The 21,647-nt window shown below is 41.2% G+C and overlaps 1 protein-coding gene across 1 annotated transcript in view; it reads right to left on the bottom strand.

Moving 5' to 3' along the window:
- The window catches only part of PPP1R12A (protein phosphatase 1 regulatory subunit 12A), a 149,175-nt gene continuing 146,059 nt past the window's right edge, over window positions 18,532–21,647 (bottom strand). The window contains 1 exon segment of the mRNA XM_021092811.1: window positions 18,532–20,729. Within this exon segment, the coding sequence (XP_020948470.1) occupies window positions 20,643–20,729 (87 nt within the window). The 3' untranslated portion in view covers window positions 18,532–20,642.

Below are 21,647 nucleotides of genomic sequence, written 5' to 3'. Positions count from 1 at the left end.
GTTTTGTTTTGTTTTTTTCCCACCAATCATAGTATAAATAACTTAAGTATGTAGTCAATTTGCTAAGGCAAGAACACTTATTGTTGTCTCGAGCCATGACTTTATCCAGTTGTCCTTAAACAGATGGGATGAATTTGTAGACATGCTGGGAAGGGCAGAACTGGGTATTGTTCACAGGTGGGTGGGACAGAAGGGGTGACTGAAAACAGACGGCGGGTCGTGTACATATTTGGAAAAAGCTTGTTGGCGCCACCTAGTGGTTCAAGTGATGGATGTCAACAGTAGATTTCAGATCCTCACTTTGGTCAATGCTGTTTCCATTAATATATTGAAAGTCGTTGCCGACGACCTCGGTTACTTTAAATCTCTGATGTTTTAGATGAAAACGCTTTTATAAATACAAAAAGAAGAGGCTCATTTTTGGTTTAGCTATGAAGTTTACCTCTGCTAGTAATAAACTTTCTTTTTGATAGAGCAAATTCCTTAGAGGATTTACGTTCAAGCCCAGATTACCTGTTAATTGCAATTAATCAGAACGGCGAATCCGTGCTTAGTACAGATCCTTGGAGTCCTGTAAAACTATCAGGTTACAGGAGGGGCTTAAAAGTACTAACATATTCTTTTTTTTTAAAATAGTATCCGCAGTTCATACCTTTTACTAAATCAAGTATTACTCTGTGTAAAAAAAGTCTTGAGACCACGTATGTTAACAGCGAATGTCATAGGAGCTGCGGTTAGAATGAAGGGCACAGTGTAACCATGAGAAGGGTTTTTACCTCTTTGACGTTTTCTAATGATCACACATTTCTCTCCATGAAAACTTACACTCTAACAGGTATGATCCTTTTTCTTTTTTTCTTTTTTCTTTTTTTTTTTTGTCTTTTTGCTATTTCCTGGGCCGCTCCCACGGCATATGGAGGTTCCCAGGCTAGGGGTCGAATCGGAGCTGTAGCCACCAGCCTACGCCAGAGCCACAGCAAGGCGGGATCCGAGCCGCGTCTGCAACCTACACCACAGCTCACGGCAACGCCGGATCCTCAACCCACTGAGCAAGGCCAGGGACTGAAGCCACAACCCCATGGTTCCTAGTTGGATTCGTTAACCACTGTGCCACGACGGGAACTCCTGATCCTTTTTCTAACATCAAAGCAATTATCTGCGCAGACCAAACCCATCTCAACAACTAGTGAACACTTAAAACGCTTAATTACGTCCATATTCTCACCACATAACGATTGTCTTTCTTTTATGAGGGGTCATGAGAGGAGTGAATCATAAAATAATCTGCTTGCTAAAGGTGTTGTTAGCTTTAGAAATTGCTGGTCTTCTGGGCTGGCCCAATTACCGAAGCTATTTTTGGACCAGTTATGACAATGATGATTAAATGCTCACGTAGGCAAATGATGTTTGGGAGACCAGGATAAGGGAAGTTGTTAACAAGCCCTTGAGAGGAACCCGAGTAACTCCAAGGAGAGCAGAGCCTGCGAGAGCAGAGAGAGAGAGAGCCGGGGACGGGGAAGGGAGAAAGCTTTAGAAACAGAGGTCAGGTACCGCCAGGCAAAAGCACAACAGGGCTGAAACCGTTTCACAGGAGGCATTTTGAAAGCAAGTGTTTTAAGGGCTCACTTAAAAATTTCAACCCGTGCAAAACGATGCCTTGTTCCAAATTTATCTGAATAATTGAATATTTTAAAAGTCCTGAGTAGAGGTCCGTTTCCACGACGCCCATTCAGAAAAGATTTAAGGAAGCGTGGAAATGTCGCTCGGGACCAGGGGCTTGGACCGGAGCCGAAGTTTATGGGGACTCGTGGCTCATGTCAGGCCGCTTTAAGCTGTTCACGCACGTTCCCCATTGACTAACTGAAGCCATTTCCTCCTTAAAAAAAAAAAAAAAAAAATCTGAACTCTACTGGAATACGCTCAGATTTTTCCAGTTAAAACCGCTGAGACTGAATGTTGAAGACAGGTGGGAACAAAAGAGGTTTTGAGGGGAAAGGACACGCAGCCTTCCGGGCTGACTTCCGAACGTCGTGAGAAACGGGACGGACAGCGAGCCAGGTATTGCTCAGCTTCTGGGGCTTCGCTGCTTATGGCCGGAGCCCGTGACTTCAGTGTCTTCCTCTGCAAAGTGGGATCATGCGGCCTCTCGGGGTTGTCCAGAGAAGGAAGCCAAACGTATAGATGCGTGCGTCACACATCTGTATGTTGGTGATGTGATGTTACACAGATGCGTAAAGTGCTTATCAACGCTCGGCACACGGTGGGCCATCAAGAAATGTTCATTTCTTTTTTCCTTGCGACTAAACGTACCAGGCGATGTTGAGTAAGGCCATCGGGAGCGTCCTCAGAGGTTCTTCCCATGGCCTTTGTCTCACGGGCAGCACAGCAGGGCACTGGCAAAGACGTCGCAGGCTGTTTTGAGTAAGTCCCACATAAAATTCCTAATGCCTTAAGAATCTGTGATTACACATAATTACAACAAGTAAATCCTGTGCCTAGGGATACATATTTTTAACTCTTCTAATAACAAGATAGTGAAACCTACTTGTTCCATTTTAACTTGAGGTCACACATTTTTTACTTTAGAGCCAGCATGGAACGTTTTAAAGAATAAGGCACTAATAAGTATGTAGGCTACAGAAAGAGCACGTCTATTTTTAGGGTCAGTAGCAACCACATAGAAAAGGCTGGTGGCGTTTAAAGAGATTTTTGTACAAAGATTTGAGAAAATACTCTTGCTCCCAGTAACATTAGCGAAGATTTGTATAAATGAACACGGACTAAAACTTTTCAGAACTCTATTCAGGACTCACTACCGCTTCCGATGTTATTGCTGTCCAGAATCGAGAACATAAACCTGCCATAACTAGTGAAATATCGCTATTGAGATGCCAGTTCTAGATGAGGGATCCTCGAAGACAGCTTAAAACTCACGCACTCTCGCATTAATAAGCTGTGCCTGTAGGCATCCATTCTTAACTTACTGGTTGACTGATGAACTTCAGCAAAGTAAGAAAAAAAAAAAAAGGCTGGCATATTGGTAAAGGGCAGGCTCAGCCCTTTTAAAAAAATCTGGCAATATTTAAACTGAAATTATAATGGACATTTTAAATAATCTTGTAAAACTTTGAGTATTAACTCTGTGTAAGAAATGGTACCCAAGTATGCCTATTTAGGTAGCTTTGCCATTTAAAATCTTGGTTTAATATTTTTCTTTTCAGCCACTAAATGTATTATTTCGTCTCTTTATTGCTGCCAACTGGATTATTTTTAGAATTAAAGCCCCTCAGTATTCTTCTTTGCTTTTTCTACTGCATATGAGGACTGCCTCTTCATTTGCGTCTAATATCGTTCTGTGCAGTGGGTTATCCAATCATCTATTTGTTCCCTGGGTTTGGGGTTTGTCTGACAACACAGGGAGGTTGGGCTTTTCCTGCGTTCCTTATTTACATATGCTAGCCAGGGCTACAGGAGAAACACTTGGACACGCATTTCTTCAATCTGCGTAGTTATTAAACTTGCTTTGAGTTCCCTGGTGGCTCAGCCCGTGAAGGATCCAGTGTTGTCACTGCTGTGGTTCTGGGCACTGTGGTGGCGCAGGTTCGATCCCTGGCCCAGGAACTTCCCTGTGTTACGGGAACTTCCAAAAATTTTTTTTAAAAAATGCATAAGATAAATAAGTAAAAAGCTGGACTTTAGTGGAGTTACAGTCCACCTCTTAGCCTCCTCTCTCTCTTCCCATCTCTGGGGCAGGTAGGCATCCCAGTGAGCAGAGGGGCTTCCTCCAGTCCTTGGGTCCAGATGAAAGGAAAGATGGGGGAGCTGCACAGCGACAAGCACTGCATGTCTGATGGAGTCTTTCCCGCCTGCGGTGCAAGTTTCTGGCACCCACCCCTCTCTGCCCTTGCTCTTGCTTCTGTCTCAAGCCTCTGCGACATCCCAGCCTACGGGCCCAAGGATTCTCCGGCCTGGTAAGGAGCAGCGGACTAAAAGTCTGTAAAGACCAAGCCCAACTCTGCAGTTCTACGGTGTTCACTAAGTATTTGCTTTAATTAAATTTCACCCGTGACAAAATACTCCGTTAACCATGGGTCTCATTATAATATTGTTGTTAGATTCAGTACATTTTTTCCCGATGTTACTTTTAGCATATCATACACATTATTGTTCTTTCGTGCTTAAAATAACCTCAAAACTGGATTCAATTTGTACACGTATAAAGGGAAGAAATGACTCACTTCAGGGCCCTAGACAAAAATAAGACACGCTGCTGACTTATGGTCTGGTGGGAGGAAGCGAGGTCCTTGTGGCCAACTCTCTGGCAGCAGCGGAAGCAGGCTGTGCAGTGAGGATCCAAGGAAAACCAGGCTTCTTGAGAAGGGTGCGACTTTAGCTGAGTCTTGACAGCTGCCTGGGAAACAAGGCACAAGGTGGGCAAAGGCCCGGGAAGTCTGAGGCCTGTGCTGTGTGGCTGGAGCATTAGGGGGGAATCAAAGCGGGATTGAACAAGGAGGCCTGCCACAGTGCCTGGCATACAGTAGGTGCTCAGCTAACGCTGAAAGAAGAGAAGATGCATATGCGTATCACTCCTGTGCTTGACGTCTTCCCAGCATCCTCAGAATAAGATCCCAGCCTTACTCGGGTTCAAGGCGTCCTGCGTTTCCCGCCCCCGGAGCACTTTGACCTTGTTTCTTACCGTTTCTCACACCGGCTCCTTCTGCTCGCCGGCTCCTTCTTGGTCCTCTGGCGGCTCCATGGCTTCAGGACGGCGGCTCCCCCATGAACCCCGCTGTCCTGTCCGATAGGCACACAGCTCCCCCTGCACGTCCTTCAGGCCTCTGATCGACGTCTCCTCTGCAGAGATGCTTCCTTGTCCACCTCTTCCAGAAGAGTCACCCCGTGCCCAGTTACTCTCCACTGCCTCTATCTGGATGTTTTGGTATAACACATATTGATGCTTGATATTACACTTTGTGGGGTTTTTGTGTGTGTGTGTGTCTTTTTAGGGCTGCACCTGTGGCATGTGGAGGTTCCCAGACTAGGGGTCCAATCGGAACTGTAGCCACCGGCCTATGCCACAGCCACAGCAACGCTAGATCCAAGTGGCATCTGCAACCTACACCACAGCTCACGGCAACGCCAGATCCTTAACCCACTGAGGGAGGCCAGGGATCGAACCCACAACCTCACGGTTCCTAGTCGGATTCATTTCCACTGTGCCACGACGGGAACTCCTACACCTTTGCTTATTAATATTCTATCTCCCCCACTAAGCTGTACATTAATTCACTGAGGATAAGGGCTTCTTTTTGTCTCCCTCTGTATATCCTGTGCTTCGTACATTGTAGGTTTTAATAAGTTATTTGAATTCTGGATTTAATAAGTTATTGAATTCTGCTTTACCTCCCTGATTCCTAGTTTGTTTATCCTCACTGTTGAGAAGTTAGTCTGGAGTTAAGACTTTTAAGGAATTGAGTATTGACTGAAGCCTGCTGTAGTCTAGATTATTAAAATTTTACACACAACTTTATTTAAAACAAGGAGTCTCTTAATCTCTCTGTTGACTTTACATGGGTGCCTTACCTATCCAGTCATAAACTGCGTAATCAATAATTCTTTTTTAATAATGATTTTTATCTTTTTCCATTATAGCTGCTTTGCAGTGTTCTGTCAATTATCTGCTGTACAGCCAGGTGACCCAGTCACACGTACACATTCAGTAATTCCTAAAAATAGTTGAATTGGAACAGGTACATTATACATGATAGGCATTCAGTAAATATCAAATGAAGGATGTTTTCTAATTAGCTAACAAGTTAGGGCAGCATCAGGGTTTTTCTGATAATAAAGTTCTCACTTACTTGAATTCTGATATACTATCCTGAGAGAGAAAAAGAAGAGGCAATAGCTCACGGCAGATTGAAAGGAAACTGCCCATAATCACCAGTGTGTCTTATCTATGCCAGAAGCCTCCACCTAGGAATTCCCTGTGCAAGTCGCCCATTAAGTGTATTCCAGGGGGGAAAACTGAGATCCACTCTTGAAAACCATCCTCAAATTTTATCCCTCTCCAAATTACTAGTTTTCCTTTTTCTATATTCCTTGCTGATTTGCATCTAAATACATACATATTAGTTGTAGATGTATACTTTATTCATTATTTTAAGTAATATTAAGTTGGACATTTTCAACAAAATATTCAGGGTTCTTCATGGCCAATTCAGTTCAGTTATTCTACTGCATAAAGTAATCCAACAGGTTGATAACCCAGGGACTTAACAATGAGTTTGCCTTTGAACATGATCGTTTCCTTGTTTCGTTAAGCTTCTCCAACACTTCTCCACCCTTGCAAAACCAAAGTGCCCCCACCCAACAGTTGACCCAAGAATGACTCATGCTCTTCACATAAACACACCTTTTACTTTATGCACTTGCTACTTCTGGGATGTTTCTCACTCCATGAAATTATATTTTTAAAAAGTTTAATATAAAAATATCATATAATAGAAAATTTGGAAAATGCAGGAAAAACGTTACTCATAAAGCTACTCCCTAGTATAAAATACTATTTTTTTTCTTTTTAAGGCTGCACCCTTGGCATATGGAAGTTCCCAGGCTAGGGGTTGAACTGGAGACACAGCTGCTGTTCTAGGCCTCAGCCACAGCAATGCCAGATGCGAGCCACGTCTGCAACCTACACCACAGCTCACGGCAACCCCAGATCTTTCGACCTAACGAGTGAGGCCAGGGATGGAACCCACATCCTCATGGATACTAGTCGGGTTCGTTTCCACCGAGTCACAATGGGAACTCCTAAAATACTGTATTTTGGTCTCCTTGTTCAAGCCTTTCTTAGAGCTAGTTTTTAAATTACAAAAGAGGAGTTTCTGCTGTGGCACAATGGGATCAGGGGCATGTCTACAGGCCAGGATGCAGGTTTGATCCTGGCCCAGCACGATGGGTTAAAGGATCCGGCATAGGCCTCGACGGTGGCTCAAATCAGATTCCTGCCTGGAACAGCCAAAGAAGAAAATAAATAAATAAACAAAAGTAATATAAAGGTTGCAGTTTCTTGTAAAGGCAGAATATCTTATACTGAACTAAGCTTTCCCAGAGAGAACAATTACAGACTTCAGAAAAAAATATAAAATAGCATAAGGGACGGAAAGCCGGCACAAACTAGACAAGAGTCAACCTTGGAGGAAAGGGAAACATTCTTCTTTTCTTTCTTTTTTTTTTTTTTTTTGCAGCTGTACCTGCAGCATATGGAAGTTCCCTGGCCAGGGGTTGAATTGGAACTGCAACTACAGGCCTACGCCACAGCCACAAGGCCATAGCTGAACTGCATTTGTGACCTAGGCCACACCAGATCTTTAACCCACTGAGCGAGGTCAGGGATCCAACCCGCATCCTCACAGAGACTATGTTGGGTTCTCAACCATCTGAGCCACGGTGGGAACTCCCAAGGGAAACATTCTTGGTGAGATCCACGTGTAAACAGAATTATCCCCAAGGGTATTCCCCAGGGAGGACAGTAGAAGGTAACTATCAATTAAGCTGAAGTCTTTTTGGCTTGAGGTATGAGAGAATAAAATTTGGGGCTGCAAGAACAGCTGGAAATTGAGTGGGGTAATTTTGGAAATGAGAGCCATGGAGATGGGAGGTCCAAAATTCTGTGCAGAAACTTCTTTCTTCTTGGATGACCTCTGATTTGCACATACTTGGTCTCAAAAAAGCTCAGGAAAACAACAGCTAGAAAATACTGGATAGAGATTTCAGCTGTTGTTCACAGAAAAGACAGAGTTTGGAGTTTGATTCCTGCGCTCTTAGTCCACTTGGGCTACCAAGTGGGGTGGCTTATAAACAATAGAAATTTATTTCTCACAGTTTTGGAGACTGGTAGTCCAAGATCAGGGTGCCAGCAGGGTTGAATGAGGGCCCTCTTCCAGGTCATAGTCTTCTCATGATCTCACATAGCAGCAGGGGCTAGGGAGATTGGTGGTATCTCTTTTGTAAGCTCCTAATACCATTCATGAGAGCTCTGCCCTCATGACCTAATCCCCTTCTAAAGGCCACATGTCCTAAAACCATAAAAATAGGTGTTAGGATTTCAACATGTGCATTTCAGGGGGATACAAACATTCAGTCCCTACACCTACCAAGTCCAAGGGGCTTGGTAAACATGTCAGGTTTTTAATACACACTCGAGAGGGACCACTTCTTTGAGGTAAAGATTATTTCTTAGAATTAAATATCTGCTTTAGACTAAGAGTAAAATTGAAATAGATCTATTATAAAAATACAAAAAGTAAGCTTACACAAGCTCAAAGTCATCAGGCAATAACTCTACCTATCTGCTAGAATGGGAGTCAGAACTCTACAGGGGAAGATAATTATAAATTAAGTACAATGTCTAGAATAAAAATATTAAACATGTAAAGACAAAGGAAAATGTGACCCAAGATCAAGAGAAAAATTGTCAATAGAAACAGACCCTAGGATGACCCTTATGTTAGAATTAGCAGCAAGGACATGCATTATTATAAATATTTTCAAAGACTTACCAGAAAAAGATAGTCATAGTGAGTGAATATATAGGGAAATTTCAGGAGAAAAAAATAAAAGCTGTTTTTAAAGAACTAAATAAAATTCTAGAACTGAAAAGTACAATATCTAAAATGAAAAATTCTCTGGGTGGGCCTAACATGAGATTGGAGATGGCAAAAGGGTCAGTGAACTGGAAGAAAGATCAATAGAAAACATCCAATCTGAAGACCAAAGGGAAAGGATGAATAGAAACGAACCAAGTCTTAGTAAGTTGTTGGGCAATATCAAGCAGCTTAACATGCATGCAACTGGAATCCAAAAAGAGAAGAGAAATATAAATAAAAAATGTTTGAAAATGATAGGTGAAAATTTCCCAAATTTAATGAAAATATAAATTTACAGTTCCAAAATTACAGTGAATTCCTTGTAGCAAAAGTACAAAGGAAATCACATTTGTGCCCTGCTAAACTTCCCAAAACCCAAAATAAAGAGAAAGTCTTAAAACAACCAAAGGAAAAAAATATATTACAGATAGGGAGGAAACTAAACAAATTACAACTGTATTCTCATCAGAAACAATGGAGGCAAGAAGACAACTGGGTGACAACTTTAAAGAGCTGAAAGAAAGAAAAAAAAAAAGTCGACTAAGAATTCTATAACCAGAGAAAAATACTTCCAAAAAATAAAGGTAAATAAAAATATAATGATAAAGAAAGTTGAGAGAATGTATCACCAGCAGGGCTTTACCACAAGGAATAAAAATGCTACTGAAGTTGAAAGTAAGTTACTTGCTATAACATGTCTAGAGTTTGTAGAGTGCTTTGAAATGAAGAAGTATTGCAGAAATGGGCCTACTGAGCAGACATTTTTAACAAATCATATGAACTAGTTGAACAAATTTGTCAGACCCTGTAGATAAAGTTTTGATTTGAAGTGACAAGATTCTGGACCTTAAAGTAAATTGAATCTTTGGAAAAATCATGTTGCAAAAGGACATTGTGAACTCTTTCCACTGCTGCTTGGGCTTGAGAGCTAGGAGAGGTATTGCCAAGTGTCCAGCTTTATTGAAACCACATGGAAGAACTGTAGAACAAAACTGAAGGGTTTTTCCTCTCCTTTCCAACACAAGTGCGATTCAAGGGAGGCCCCTTTCACTGAACTTTTGGCTTAGCCTGAGTATTTGTGAATTCTGCAGTCATGCTGTACACTGAAGATAAGATTTACTGATCTGCCCCTAGATAAATTCTGGATTCTTTAAAAAAAAAAAAAAAAGAATATCCTGTCACTCAAAGGAAAATAATGGATATCATAATGCAGTTTTCAACTCCTTACATATGTGAACAGATGAAAATGAAATATGTGCTTGTCCTAAATTTAACCCAGAATTGAGTGCATAGTCAAGCACATTGTAAGCAACACATGCAAGGCTAAGAATCTTAACAAGATATGGCCGTAACTCTTTTCTTCCGTCTTTTTTTTTATTGTCATATGTTTTACAGCATTGATATATTGTTTTTATTTTTGACTTGGTCAATTATTTTAAGGGCTATTAAGTTTAAGAAAATGTCCTTTATATTTACTTATATAAGTAAATTTTAAGCATTTCCTCAAATATTCATTTCTTTGTGGAGATTCAAATTACTGATATCTTACTCTTTCTGCCTCAGAAACTTCCTTTAACAGTTTTTGTAGCATAGATCTGCTATTGAATTTTCCCAGTTTTGGCTGAAAAAAGCATTTTTTCCCTTCATTTTAAAAAGACAGCTTTGCTGGGTATAGAAATCGGAGCCATTGGCTTCTTATTGTTGTGTTGTTTTGTTTTTTAGCACTTTAAAGACATCACTCCATTGTCTTTTGGTTTGCACAGGTTCTGAGGAGCAGTCTAGTCTGTTTGATCTCATGCAATGTTTTTCCCCCCCTTTGTTTACAATATTTTCTCTGTAAATTTGTCTTTTCAGCAGTTTGAATATAATGTATCTAGTTTTAATTTTTTTTTTTTGTTTTTTAAGTCCTTCTTGGCATTCTCCGAGTTTTCTGCAACTGTACTTTGGTGTGTTTCATCATTTTTGGAAAATTCTCAACCACTATATCTTCAAACACTTCTTCTGTCTCATTTTATCTCTCTTCTTCTGGGATTCAAATTACACACGTATGAGGCCACATGATTTTGTGTCACATCTCTTGTGCACTGTGTTGTTGCTGGGTTCCCCTTCCCCTTTTTTTTTAACCTTTTGAGCTTCAATGTGTATAATTTGTATTTATCTGTCATCATCTTCATTCTTTTTTTCCTTGGCTTGTGTCACATCTGATGCATCTGTAGACATTCTTATATTTTGTTATCACGTTTTTTTATTCTACAATTTCCACTTGACTCTTTCTTACAGCTTCTATATCTGCTGACTTTCCTTGTTTGTTCATTCGTGTTCCTCATCTTTTCCACTGTAGGTTATTATTAATCATGATTTTATTTTTAATTTTTATTTTTTTCTCTTAATGATTTTAGATTTCTTATTAGACACAATATTCATGCAACCTCTATGATTCCTCTAATGGACTGGAACTTCACATGTACTTGATAAGCACTGAATAATAATCTCATTTTAGAGTATAACCTGACTTCCCTCACGTAGAAACCTGTTGGATTCCCTTTGTAAGAATCCATTGAAGGTGATGCTATCTTTCTTTGAGGTGAGATCTGCTCCATTTTAGATTAATTCATCAGATCATAAGTCTCTTCATTCCAATTTCAAGAGTAAAAGTAAGATAAATTTTCCTTTGTATTTTTCTGGTTGAGTGGAACCAGCATTATGCTCCCAACAGAGCTAGAGATTTCTTACTCCTCATTGACAATTCTTTTTTTTTTTGTTGTCTTTTTGCCATTTCTTGAGCCGCTCCCGTGGCACATGGAGGTTCCCAGGCTAGGGGTCCAATCGGAGCTGTAGCCGCCAATCTACGCCAGAGCCACAGCAACACAGGATCCAAGCCGCATCTGCGACCTACACCACAGCTCACGGCAACGCCACATCGTTAACCCACTGAGCAAGGGCCAGGTCTCGAACCTGCAACCTCATGGTTCCTAGTCGGATTCGTTAACTACTGCGCCATGACAGGAACTCCTGACAATTCTTTTCATTCTTCACTAATAGAGTCTTTGGGAAAATTTTTTTTTTTAACATTAAGTTACTTCTCAGTCCAGGTAATCTAGATTTGAAACCTATAGCCCTTTGGGCTAGTAGTTCTCAAATTTTATCTTGCATCATAATCCCCTGGAAGTCTTGTTGAAAAAGACTGCTGGGCCCCATCTTCAGTTTCTGATTCAGTAAGTCTGGTGTAGGGCCCAAGAATTTGCATTTCCAACAAATTCCCAGGTGATACTGATGCTGGGTCTCATGATGGTCTATTTATATAGACAATATCATATCATATATAAAATTATATATGCATACACATATATGTATAACCTATTTGTTTATATATATTATATATAAACATTGGTTAAGTCCATCTTCCCTAATCCAAAGGAGTTTAGCTATAGCAAGTAGCAGCCTGGTATATCTAGGCACTTAAGACATGCAGCAAAGACTTATGCATATTCTAGATGTAGTTGAGTCCCTACAGCATGCCATGCAGTATTTATGATGCACTATATGGAATGCAGGCACTTTGCGCTTCAAAGATAAGCAGACAGTTGTGTTGCCTTTCCTAACTTAATTTAAGCTTGCACGAGACCTAGATTTTCGTTAGCTCCCCACACCTGGTGTTTTAGTCTTTCTAACTGTCTAGCAAGAAGAGAAAAAACAAAGTAACGGCATTGGCTACTCTTTTTCTGATTGAATGTATCAAACGTATGGGCCTGTTATCATTGTGCTTGTCTCATCACAAAAAAAAAAAAAATGCTTCTCTTTTGATATTTGATTACCTGGTAAACTGGATTTGATTTGTCTGTAAGTGTCCTTTTCCCCAGACAGGTATATGTGGCTTTTAAACTATCACAGGTGTTACTCAAGGTTTGGTTTATATGATCTTCTTTTAACTATTAATATCGGATATGAACATTTTAGGGTCTCACAAGGGATTTTACTTTTGAATTTTTCATTTCCACTTAGAAGATATTATAATGCAATAGGTCTCAAAATATGGTCCTCAGATGGGCAGTATAAGCACCATCTGCATATTAGATATAAATGCAAATTCACTGGCCCCACCCCGGATCCTAAATATTACATTAGAAATAGATGTGGCACCCAAACTATCCAGGTGATTCAAGTCTGAGAACCCCTGTTTAGGGGAAGAATTAAGCTCATCAGCTCTGGGACATTCATAGGACAAGAGAGTGCATACTACACGCTTGGATTAGAGCACTTTGATCTCTCTTGCAACTATGTCATAACGTTTGTGGAGGCACATCTTATATTCTAGATTTTGCTTTTGAGAGCAGAAAAAAAGAGGGCCCCCCCCCCCGCCCATGAGAACAATGTACATTAGGTATATGGACCAACTGCAAAACCAATGAGAAAAATTCCTTCCTGGGAACTGATACAAAATGTGTAGTTTGCCCAATGAACTGATGTTTGTACGAATCCATTTTTCCATTTCTAACTTGGTTGTCAAGGAGTTTAGGTAAAAGTTTTATGTTCAGTTGAATAAGCTCCCCCTTAGGAACGAGGCTTCTACTATAATTATTCTCCTCCACGCATCATCTAATTCTTTTGCAAGAAATAATTTTACAGCTCGAGCGTGTGTGGCTGTGGTTATAAGGAGCTACAGACTATCCTTGCGCAGGGAGTAGAGACCACGACAGTAACGCTTCTTAGCACGTCTAGGGCGTCGCATGAGTCGGCGCACGTCCAGACACGTCCCTAAACGTGGCTCTCACTGCCTCTTGGACGCTCTCTGCTCTGCTCCACTCGTGCTCTCTTGGCTGGAAGCACAGCGGCCTCCTGCCTGTCAAAACCCTGCACACATCTGCACTCCAGGCCGTACCTGCGTGGCTCCCTTTGCCCGGATACGCGCTTCTCCCAAGCACTTGTGCGGTTTCCGCCCTCTCCTCACTCCAGTTTTGGTTCCAAGGTTACCTTCTCTGTGGGGCCTTCTCTGACGAGCTCTCCCTCATCCCCGAAATCTCTTATCTGGCTCTACGTTTTCCGCAGTATCTGTTATCTTCTCCAACAGTGTAAGTGCTTCTTGTCAATCTTCGCACTCACAGAATGTGACCTTCCCAAGGCAGAGACTGTGTTTTGGCCTGTTTCTGGGGGTACCCCACCACACAGGGGCAGTCTGGCGTGGACGCCCTAAGAACCTGTTGACAAAGCCTGCCGGGAATCAGAATGCCTTTTTCTTTTTCTTTCTTTAGGGCCACACATGGACGTTCCCAGTCTGGGGGTTGAATCAGAGCTGCAGCTAATCGCCTATGTCACAGCCAGATCTACACCCCAACACCAGGTCTGAACCTCGTCTTTGACCTACACCACAGCTCACAGCCTGGAGCCTTCACCCACTGAGCAAGGCCAGGGACCAAACCTATCCTCATGGATACTGGTTGGGTTCCTTACTGCTGAGCCACAACGGGAACTCCCACAATGCTTATATTTAATATCTTCAAAAGCTTTCTTAAAAATCTAGATGCCAGTCAAGATTTTTTTCCTCCACAAAACGCATATATCACAAGTATCAGATTCACTCTTTCCTTTTAAAAACATCAAGTAAACACCCACTATGTGCTAGGCACGATGAGAACTGTTGAGAACAAAGATGAAAAAGATCTTGTCCTTTCAAGGAGCTCATAAGACTGTAAAATAAAAAGAAACAGATTAAAAAAGAACTTCAGGGAGGTCCCCGAATCTGACTAGGAACCCTGAGGTTGTGGGTTCGATCCCTGGCCTTGCTCAGTGGGTTAAGGATCCGGCGTTGCCGTGAGCTGCGGGGTAGGTCGCATATGCGGCTCGGATCTGGCGTGGCTGTGGCTGTGGTGTAGGCTGGCAGCAACAGCTCCGACTGGACCCCTAGCCTGGGAACCTCCATATGCCTCGACTGTGGCCCTAAAAAGAGACAAAAAAAAAAGAATTTCAAAACCAGAAAACCAAGATATGTATCGAGTCTGGAACACAGAATACACTAAAATTTAGTTCCCTTCCTGATTTTTATACAAGTCACAGAGGTGCAGCCTAGATGCGGAGGACTATAAATTGCAGACAAAAAGAACAGACGAGATTATACAACTTTTATAGAGATCATGACGTACAAAGGTGAGTTTGCTCTGAAGGCTGACAAATGACCCAGGTGACCTCAGCATCTTTTACAAGAGGCATCGTGTCAACTTTAAAAGCGCTCGGAAGGAGGGACCATCCTGACCATCTGACAACTATGAATTTAAACGAAAATAAGAAATATGCAGTAGCAATTAATAGTACGTATTAACTGAAACACCTACTGGGCCATACTCACCGCCCACTCCTAGGGCAAATGCATATTGTATGTCACGTCTACAAACGCCTTCGCGCTCTCCGACCTTCCTCTTTGTGGTAACAGGTCCACAGACGGATTCGATCCACGCGCACAGAGGCCGTGTTCCTAGAAGCTGTGAGTGAAGGTCTTCTGAAATCCGCCTCTTATTTCTTCCTCCCTCACTGATCCAAGTTAAAAAAAATGTTTATGGTAACTAGTAAATTATTCCAGAATTTTGCTCTAATAAATTTGAAAAACATTCCTATTAAATTTTTTTTAATACTGAAGATTCTTTGGAAACACTAGTGATCATTTATCAAATGATCCTAGCAAAAATAAATCACACTCCCAAGGTCAATTAGTACTTTAAAATGCCACAAATTACTCATTTCCTCAAAATCATAATATACTACATGCATTTCTTGGGCATCTATCCACCAAGCCCAAAGAATTGTTCAAGGCACTTTACACAGATATGCGCTTTACTTGAAAGGGTTGAGCCTGAACGGTTAAATCATTGGACCAGTGTCACACCATTGTAAAGCGGTGCAGCTGAGATTTACATCTAGATCTGACTAAATCCAAAGCTCCTTCCACTCTGTCAACTATTTAAAATCAGTACCCCTTACGTTTTGCAAAGCTACTCTTGGGTAAAAAAGTTACTCTTGGATAAAGTTACTCTTGGGTACTCCTGGTTGGCTATGGGTCCCACAAAATTTTCAAATTCTTTGTTATAATGCTTCCTTCATTTTTATAGAAACAATACACTTCAGCCACATCATACTGTAAAGCATGGTGAGCACTAAGGCACTGGCTCATGCCGTCAAGTTACCTCATTCTTGTGTGGCGCTTCTCCTGCGCTGTACTTGCTCTTGACGCTCTTTAGCCACTCAGGTGCACTAGTTCACTGCTAGAGCACGTTTACTACAAAGCGAGTGCAGGTGAGCTGCATCTGCTTACTAGTGCTCTGGCCCTAAGAATTATACGGTAACAGGTGAGAGTCAGGCGTGTCTTACGGAGACCTCTTTTAAGTTTCAGGTACAGGCATCTTTCTGTATCTGCGGCGGACTGGTTCCAGGACCACCGGGACCACCAGCAAACTCTGTGGCGACTCAAGTTCCCTAAATAAACTGGCACGGTATAGTTGGCCCCCTGTGTTTGCAGACACAGGGGGCCAACCACGCTTTCTCTTGGGATGGGGTCGTATCTTCGAGGTCATGTAAATACGAGTTTTACCTGTTTTCGATATTTGTATTGTACATGTTTTCATGGGGGAGGGGTGGAATGTGCTGCTAAGACCACAGCACTATCAATGCTGCCTTACCTGGGAATAAGATTCTTGGCAATCTGATCACCAATTTTAAAAAATCTATTTTCGAAGGCTGAGTTCTCTTGCATATAGGTATGTGAAAATCTCATACAAACGTATGATGGTTTACTGGGCATAGAATTTGCACCAGGGAATCAACTAGCAGCTGGAGCATTAAAAGCATTAACCTTAAAAACAAACAAAAACCATCGTAGGATAAGGTGGTTTAGTAATAAGTCCTAAGAAGCGAAAAATTTAGTGGGTGTGGGGAGGAGAACGTGGGTTTGGGAACTAATGAAGAAGAAAAAAAAGTTTCAGAAACACCATCCTCAACGTGCAAAACCATCAAAGTAAGTGAGAGAGGGGAAAAGCCCTGGGTCAGCATTTGGGAAACAACGAAAACCACCGAGTTGGGGTAAGACATCTCCTCCGTACCAGGCTTGCGGAAGGTCGCCCCCTGGAGAAGCTGTACACCTCGGCTTTCTCCCCTTTGCCTCCCCGGCCCCGTCAGGAGCCCATGAGATCTCCCAGGGCAAGAGGCTGCCGTCAGAACAACCAGCGTGCGGGGGCCAGAGTGCAAACCCCTCCTTCCTCGGCCGAAGCGCAGGTGCCCCGGCTGCCCGTTACCCGGGACAAAATCTGCTAACGTGGCTCACGTCCTCACACATTTCCTCCTTGTCTTTCCTCGGTCTTTTACGATGACAATCTAGTTAATTTGGGGGACCTATTATAGGTTTATTGGGGTGTAAGCAGTGACAAGCTGGGACGGGCCTGGCTCCAAAAGAAGTTATTATTTCTAATAAACTTTAGAAAACCTGTAATAAAATTTCAAGCCGCAAAGAGAATTATTTGTAACCCTGTTAGAGAATTTCGAACTTCTGACCCCTCCGCTTGAACGTTTCTCCCTCTTCACCTCGAGGGCGTGGCACGGCTGCGGGACACCCCGTCGCGGAGCTGGGCCGGCACCTGAGCCCAGAAAGCCCTGCCCAGGCGCAGGCCCAGGAGGGCATTCGGCGACTTGGAGGCCCACGGCGCGGGAGCAGCTCCGCACCCGCGGCCCCGGCCTCTTGGCACGACAGCCCCGCTACCGCGGCTGAGCGCGGACGGCGCTCGCCGGGCACCAGGGCGCAGGGCCGCTGGCGGGCCAGCTGCATCCTCGCCAAGAAGGCTTCTGCTCCAGCGAGACGGGGCTCGTGGAGAGCTGGCAGCTGTTTAAAGAGGCTGCTCTGTGCTCGGCTTCCCAGCACCAAGCGAAGGGCAGCGATAAGGCTGCGACTGCCTGCGGGAAACACACGGTCCTGGCTGGCAGCGAGAGGGGCCTCTGCGTATTTTCTGCTCAGGACACGCAGTGACTGCGGACACTGGGGGAGTCGGGATTGTTTCAGACGCCCCAGGAAAGAGAAGCAGTAGGACGCTTCGAGGCAAACCAACGAAGGAGCCTAATGGCTTAGCCAAAGTCGACTTGACTTCTGACAAGCAGACTCGCCTCGATAATTCTACAGCTGCCTTGCCCTTGGTTTGAAGTATCTGCCTGTGAAACTCTTTTTTGTATGGAGGACAAACAAGGTGTCCGCTGTCACTCTGTGGGCATGCCCAGGAAAGCACTGGAAGCAGAAACAAGAGACTTCCATTCCTGTTGTGTTCACTTAGCTAAACACAGGCTTCCTACAAGTCGGCTATCAACGTTTCCAAACGAAAAGTGTCCCTTACCTAGTTACAGATGTGTAGTAGATGGAGGTTGAACCTTGTGTGAATCTTGGGTAGATCTATGTTGGAGAATGATCTAATATTTCATATTTCAATGGAATATTATCTTTATGTGTATTCCCAAAGCAATGTCTGCAACTAAGAAAAAGCATAGGTTTAATTTAAAAACAAAAAAAATTTAGTTAAATAAAATCTTTTGCTATAAAGCTACCACCTTGAAACTCACTTTTATCCTTATTTTTTACCCAGTTATTATTACAAAAAAACTAGCTCTCGGATTCTCCATACAGACAGCTTTATGTAAAATATATAAACATTTGTCCAAATTGATACAGACTGCATAAATACAGCAATGAAGACTGCATTTACAGATGTGCATGTACAACGTTGTGCAAATTATCACAATATTACAATTTCGAAAATTATTCCAACTGGAATCCAAGGAAAGCAATTAGTGAAAAAAATACCCATGCACAATTTAAATATCTCAGAACAAAATGTTAAATGTCTTCAGTAAAAGTTCACACATTTAAAATAGTTTTATTCTTTTTATTTGTATATGTCAAAATACATTTTTCTTTCCAAAATAGTGGGTTTTGCAACTAGTTTCATGCAGAAACAAGGTCTGCTCAATACTACCAATAATATAGCACAGTAGCTGTTCAGTTTTAGATACAAAGAATAAATAACCTAAATACAAAACACTACAATATTAGAAACATGTATTTAATCATTCTTCACAGGCATCCGAACGTCACAAATATAAGCCTGAGCATGCCTAACTGCTGTGCAACCAGAGCATGTTGCAGTCACTCAAACTGGTCAATTATCTTCTCATTTTACGTCCACATAAGACCATGGAAATTCTCTATATTCAGACCCACCATTCATACAGTTCAAATATAACCAAAAAATAAAAATCCCACAACTATCCTTGTACCTTTAAAAATCAAGAATCCTGAGCTTGGTAGTAAGAGCATAACCTTATATCTTCATAAAACCAATCAAGAAAGGACTTAAAATCCTGCTTACCAAAACACCCTTTCCCAACCCAAAAGTAATCTAAAATAGGCAGTAGAACACAATGACCTTTTAAAATGAAGGGGTACAAATTCACATTTAATATAGTATACAATACAATCAATAATACAATTAGCTACTATAAGCTTTACAATGTACAATTTATTCAAACGGCTGAACTGTTCAGTGGTTAAGGAGACAGTTATGTGCCAGAAAGATATAGTATTTTTTGCATGGTTTAATGAAAATATAAAAGCTATTTGTCCAAATAAAAGCCATCTTCACTATGTACTTGGTTTTGCTTTTTTTTTTTTTATTTAAAAAAAAGGCCACTGAAATGTATAAAATGGTCTGAACACGATGGTGGCATCAAAGTCAACGCCTCTTCACATGGCGATAACAGTGCATTTAACATTAACTCTTGGGTTAAGTCTGCAAATGATTTCATAGCATTACTTTGGCTAGCACAACAGTATTTTAGACAGCACTCAGATAAATACAGGTATGTGAAATGTGAAGCAGTTATCTTATGCAACTTTAATTATGGTTGGATAATATCAAACGAAAACTGCGAATAAACGTAAAAGCATTTTACAGTAGAAAACTTTTGTAAAGATAGGGCTCCACATAATGTGTTACTTTAAAAGTCTTTATATCACATTGTTAGCAAACTTTGTCTTTTAACACTATCATGGAGTAACCTATTTTGCATTAACAGACATTCGAAATAAGAAAAGAGTCAAGCATGCCATGTGGTGGTCTAAAAATCAAAACGATACACTTAATTATATATACAGCATCACTCAGTACCTGCTAAAATGGACGTGAAGATTATAGAACCTACATCTTATGCTACAGTAATAAAAAACAAACAAAAACAAAAAAGTGACCAATGAAGGCAGAAAATAGGACTTAAAGGAATCTAATCTCAACTGACTTTAAAGCATTCATATAAGGGATAAATGCATATTGCACAAACAGTGAAAGCAAATGTTCCACCAAGCAACTCAGTTCCAGGTGGGGGGAAACACAGCATGAGCCTAACACACGACAACGATCTCGGAAGAGCAGGAGTCTTCCCGTAAGTAAGGAAACTGTGAGAACACAGAGGAGTCGGCCACATGAAGAGTTAGAAGGAAAAAATACAAACCCAAACTTAGATGTAAAGCAAAAAAAATTAAATATGGAAAAACTGGAAACTGTGGCACATCAAAAAATGCTGAATAACTGTCTTCTGTGAGAGCTGAAAGTTTCTGTTGACACAAAAGTATTTATGTACAACTAAGGCTTACTGGTTAAATATCTGAGGCATATCTGGCCTTGAACACTTTCCTTATATGCTGGAGCTGTAAACAAGTTTTCTCAGTCATAAAAAAAAAAAATCTTCTCAGCAGCTGCATTAACATGAAACAATGGTCTTGATACAAGGAAGAAAAAAAAAAAAAAAAAAAAAAAAAAAAAACCAGAAAATTAAACAAAACTCCTAGATAAGAGGGCATTTGGCAGGATATCCGAAAATGACAGTCTCCAAGGATTCTTCCCAGGCTTCCAGTGACTGTCAATTATGGTCCATTGGGGAATAATATGTGCAATTCCATCATTCGCTGCTTTTTTTTTATTTGGAAAGTTTGCTTATAACTCTGATCAAGGCCCCATTTTCATCCTTTAGCCTCTGGTTGTCTGCTTTTAGGTCTGGTAACATCTATGAGTGAAAAAACATAAGAGAAAGTTTTAATTCAATAAAAAGACAAAAATTTAACTCTTGATAAATGTTATATTTTTACCACAAGACACATGAACAAGCTTTGTCAGTTATATATATTTCTAGTGACCAAAACATGTATCAGGAAGAAAGGCACCCCCTCCCCCAATCTATGAGGCTAATTAGTTTAATAAATGATGAAATGAAAGGTTTATTCTCCTCAAGTTATCAACTGAAATGAACCAGACCACTTGACATTAAGACTCACAGGCATATGAGCATATTAGAGCAGCCAAGAAAAGAAAGCTTGTTTTTGTTAGGATAGGCTCATAAAGGGAGTTCCTTTGAGGGTTCCTGTCAGCACGTAAACCCAAGTCTTTTGCTTTATTTATGTCAGACCTTAAACTATAGAAAACCAGCCTATTTAAGGACGTTTTGAAGGAGTTAAGACTTGTTCTAAATTACTGAAATCCCTTAAAGGGTTTACCTTGTACTAAGCTGAAGTGTCTAGTCCAATGTCTGATCCAAGACAGGTGCTCAATTAAATGGTAACAAAGCAATTATTACTATCATTAGAATAGTGTATAATTTATAAGCCAAAGTTAAGTCTGAATCTATGAAAATATTCAAGCATAGGAAAAAATCCCCTACTATCTGGAGCAAACAGAAAAAACACGCCCTCACATCCTCGAAACAAATCAATTTTCTGTTTTACAGACAAGAGGAAGGAGGGGTGGGAAGGGGTGGAAATATTTCACGTTAACTGGATATTCTCCTAAGTGATTTAAATTACGTGTGCTCTGCCACATTTGCCAGTAAGTGGAATAGGTTATGTTTTAGAAGTAAAACACACTTTCCAAGATACTTGTTCTCCTTTCCTTAGCTTTCTATATGTACCACAGTATCAAAATTAGGTAA

This window comes from Sus scrofa, chromosome 5 (genome assembly GCF_000003025.6).
Source record: "Sus scrofa isolate TJ Tabasco breed Duroc chromosome 5, Sscrofa11.1, whole genome shotgun sequence".
Classification (NCBI taxonomy): domain Eukaryota; kingdom Metazoa; phylum Chordata; class Mammalia; order Artiodactyla; family Suidae; genus Sus; species Sus scrofa.
This window is presented reverse-complemented; position numbering and strand designations above follow the sequence as displayed.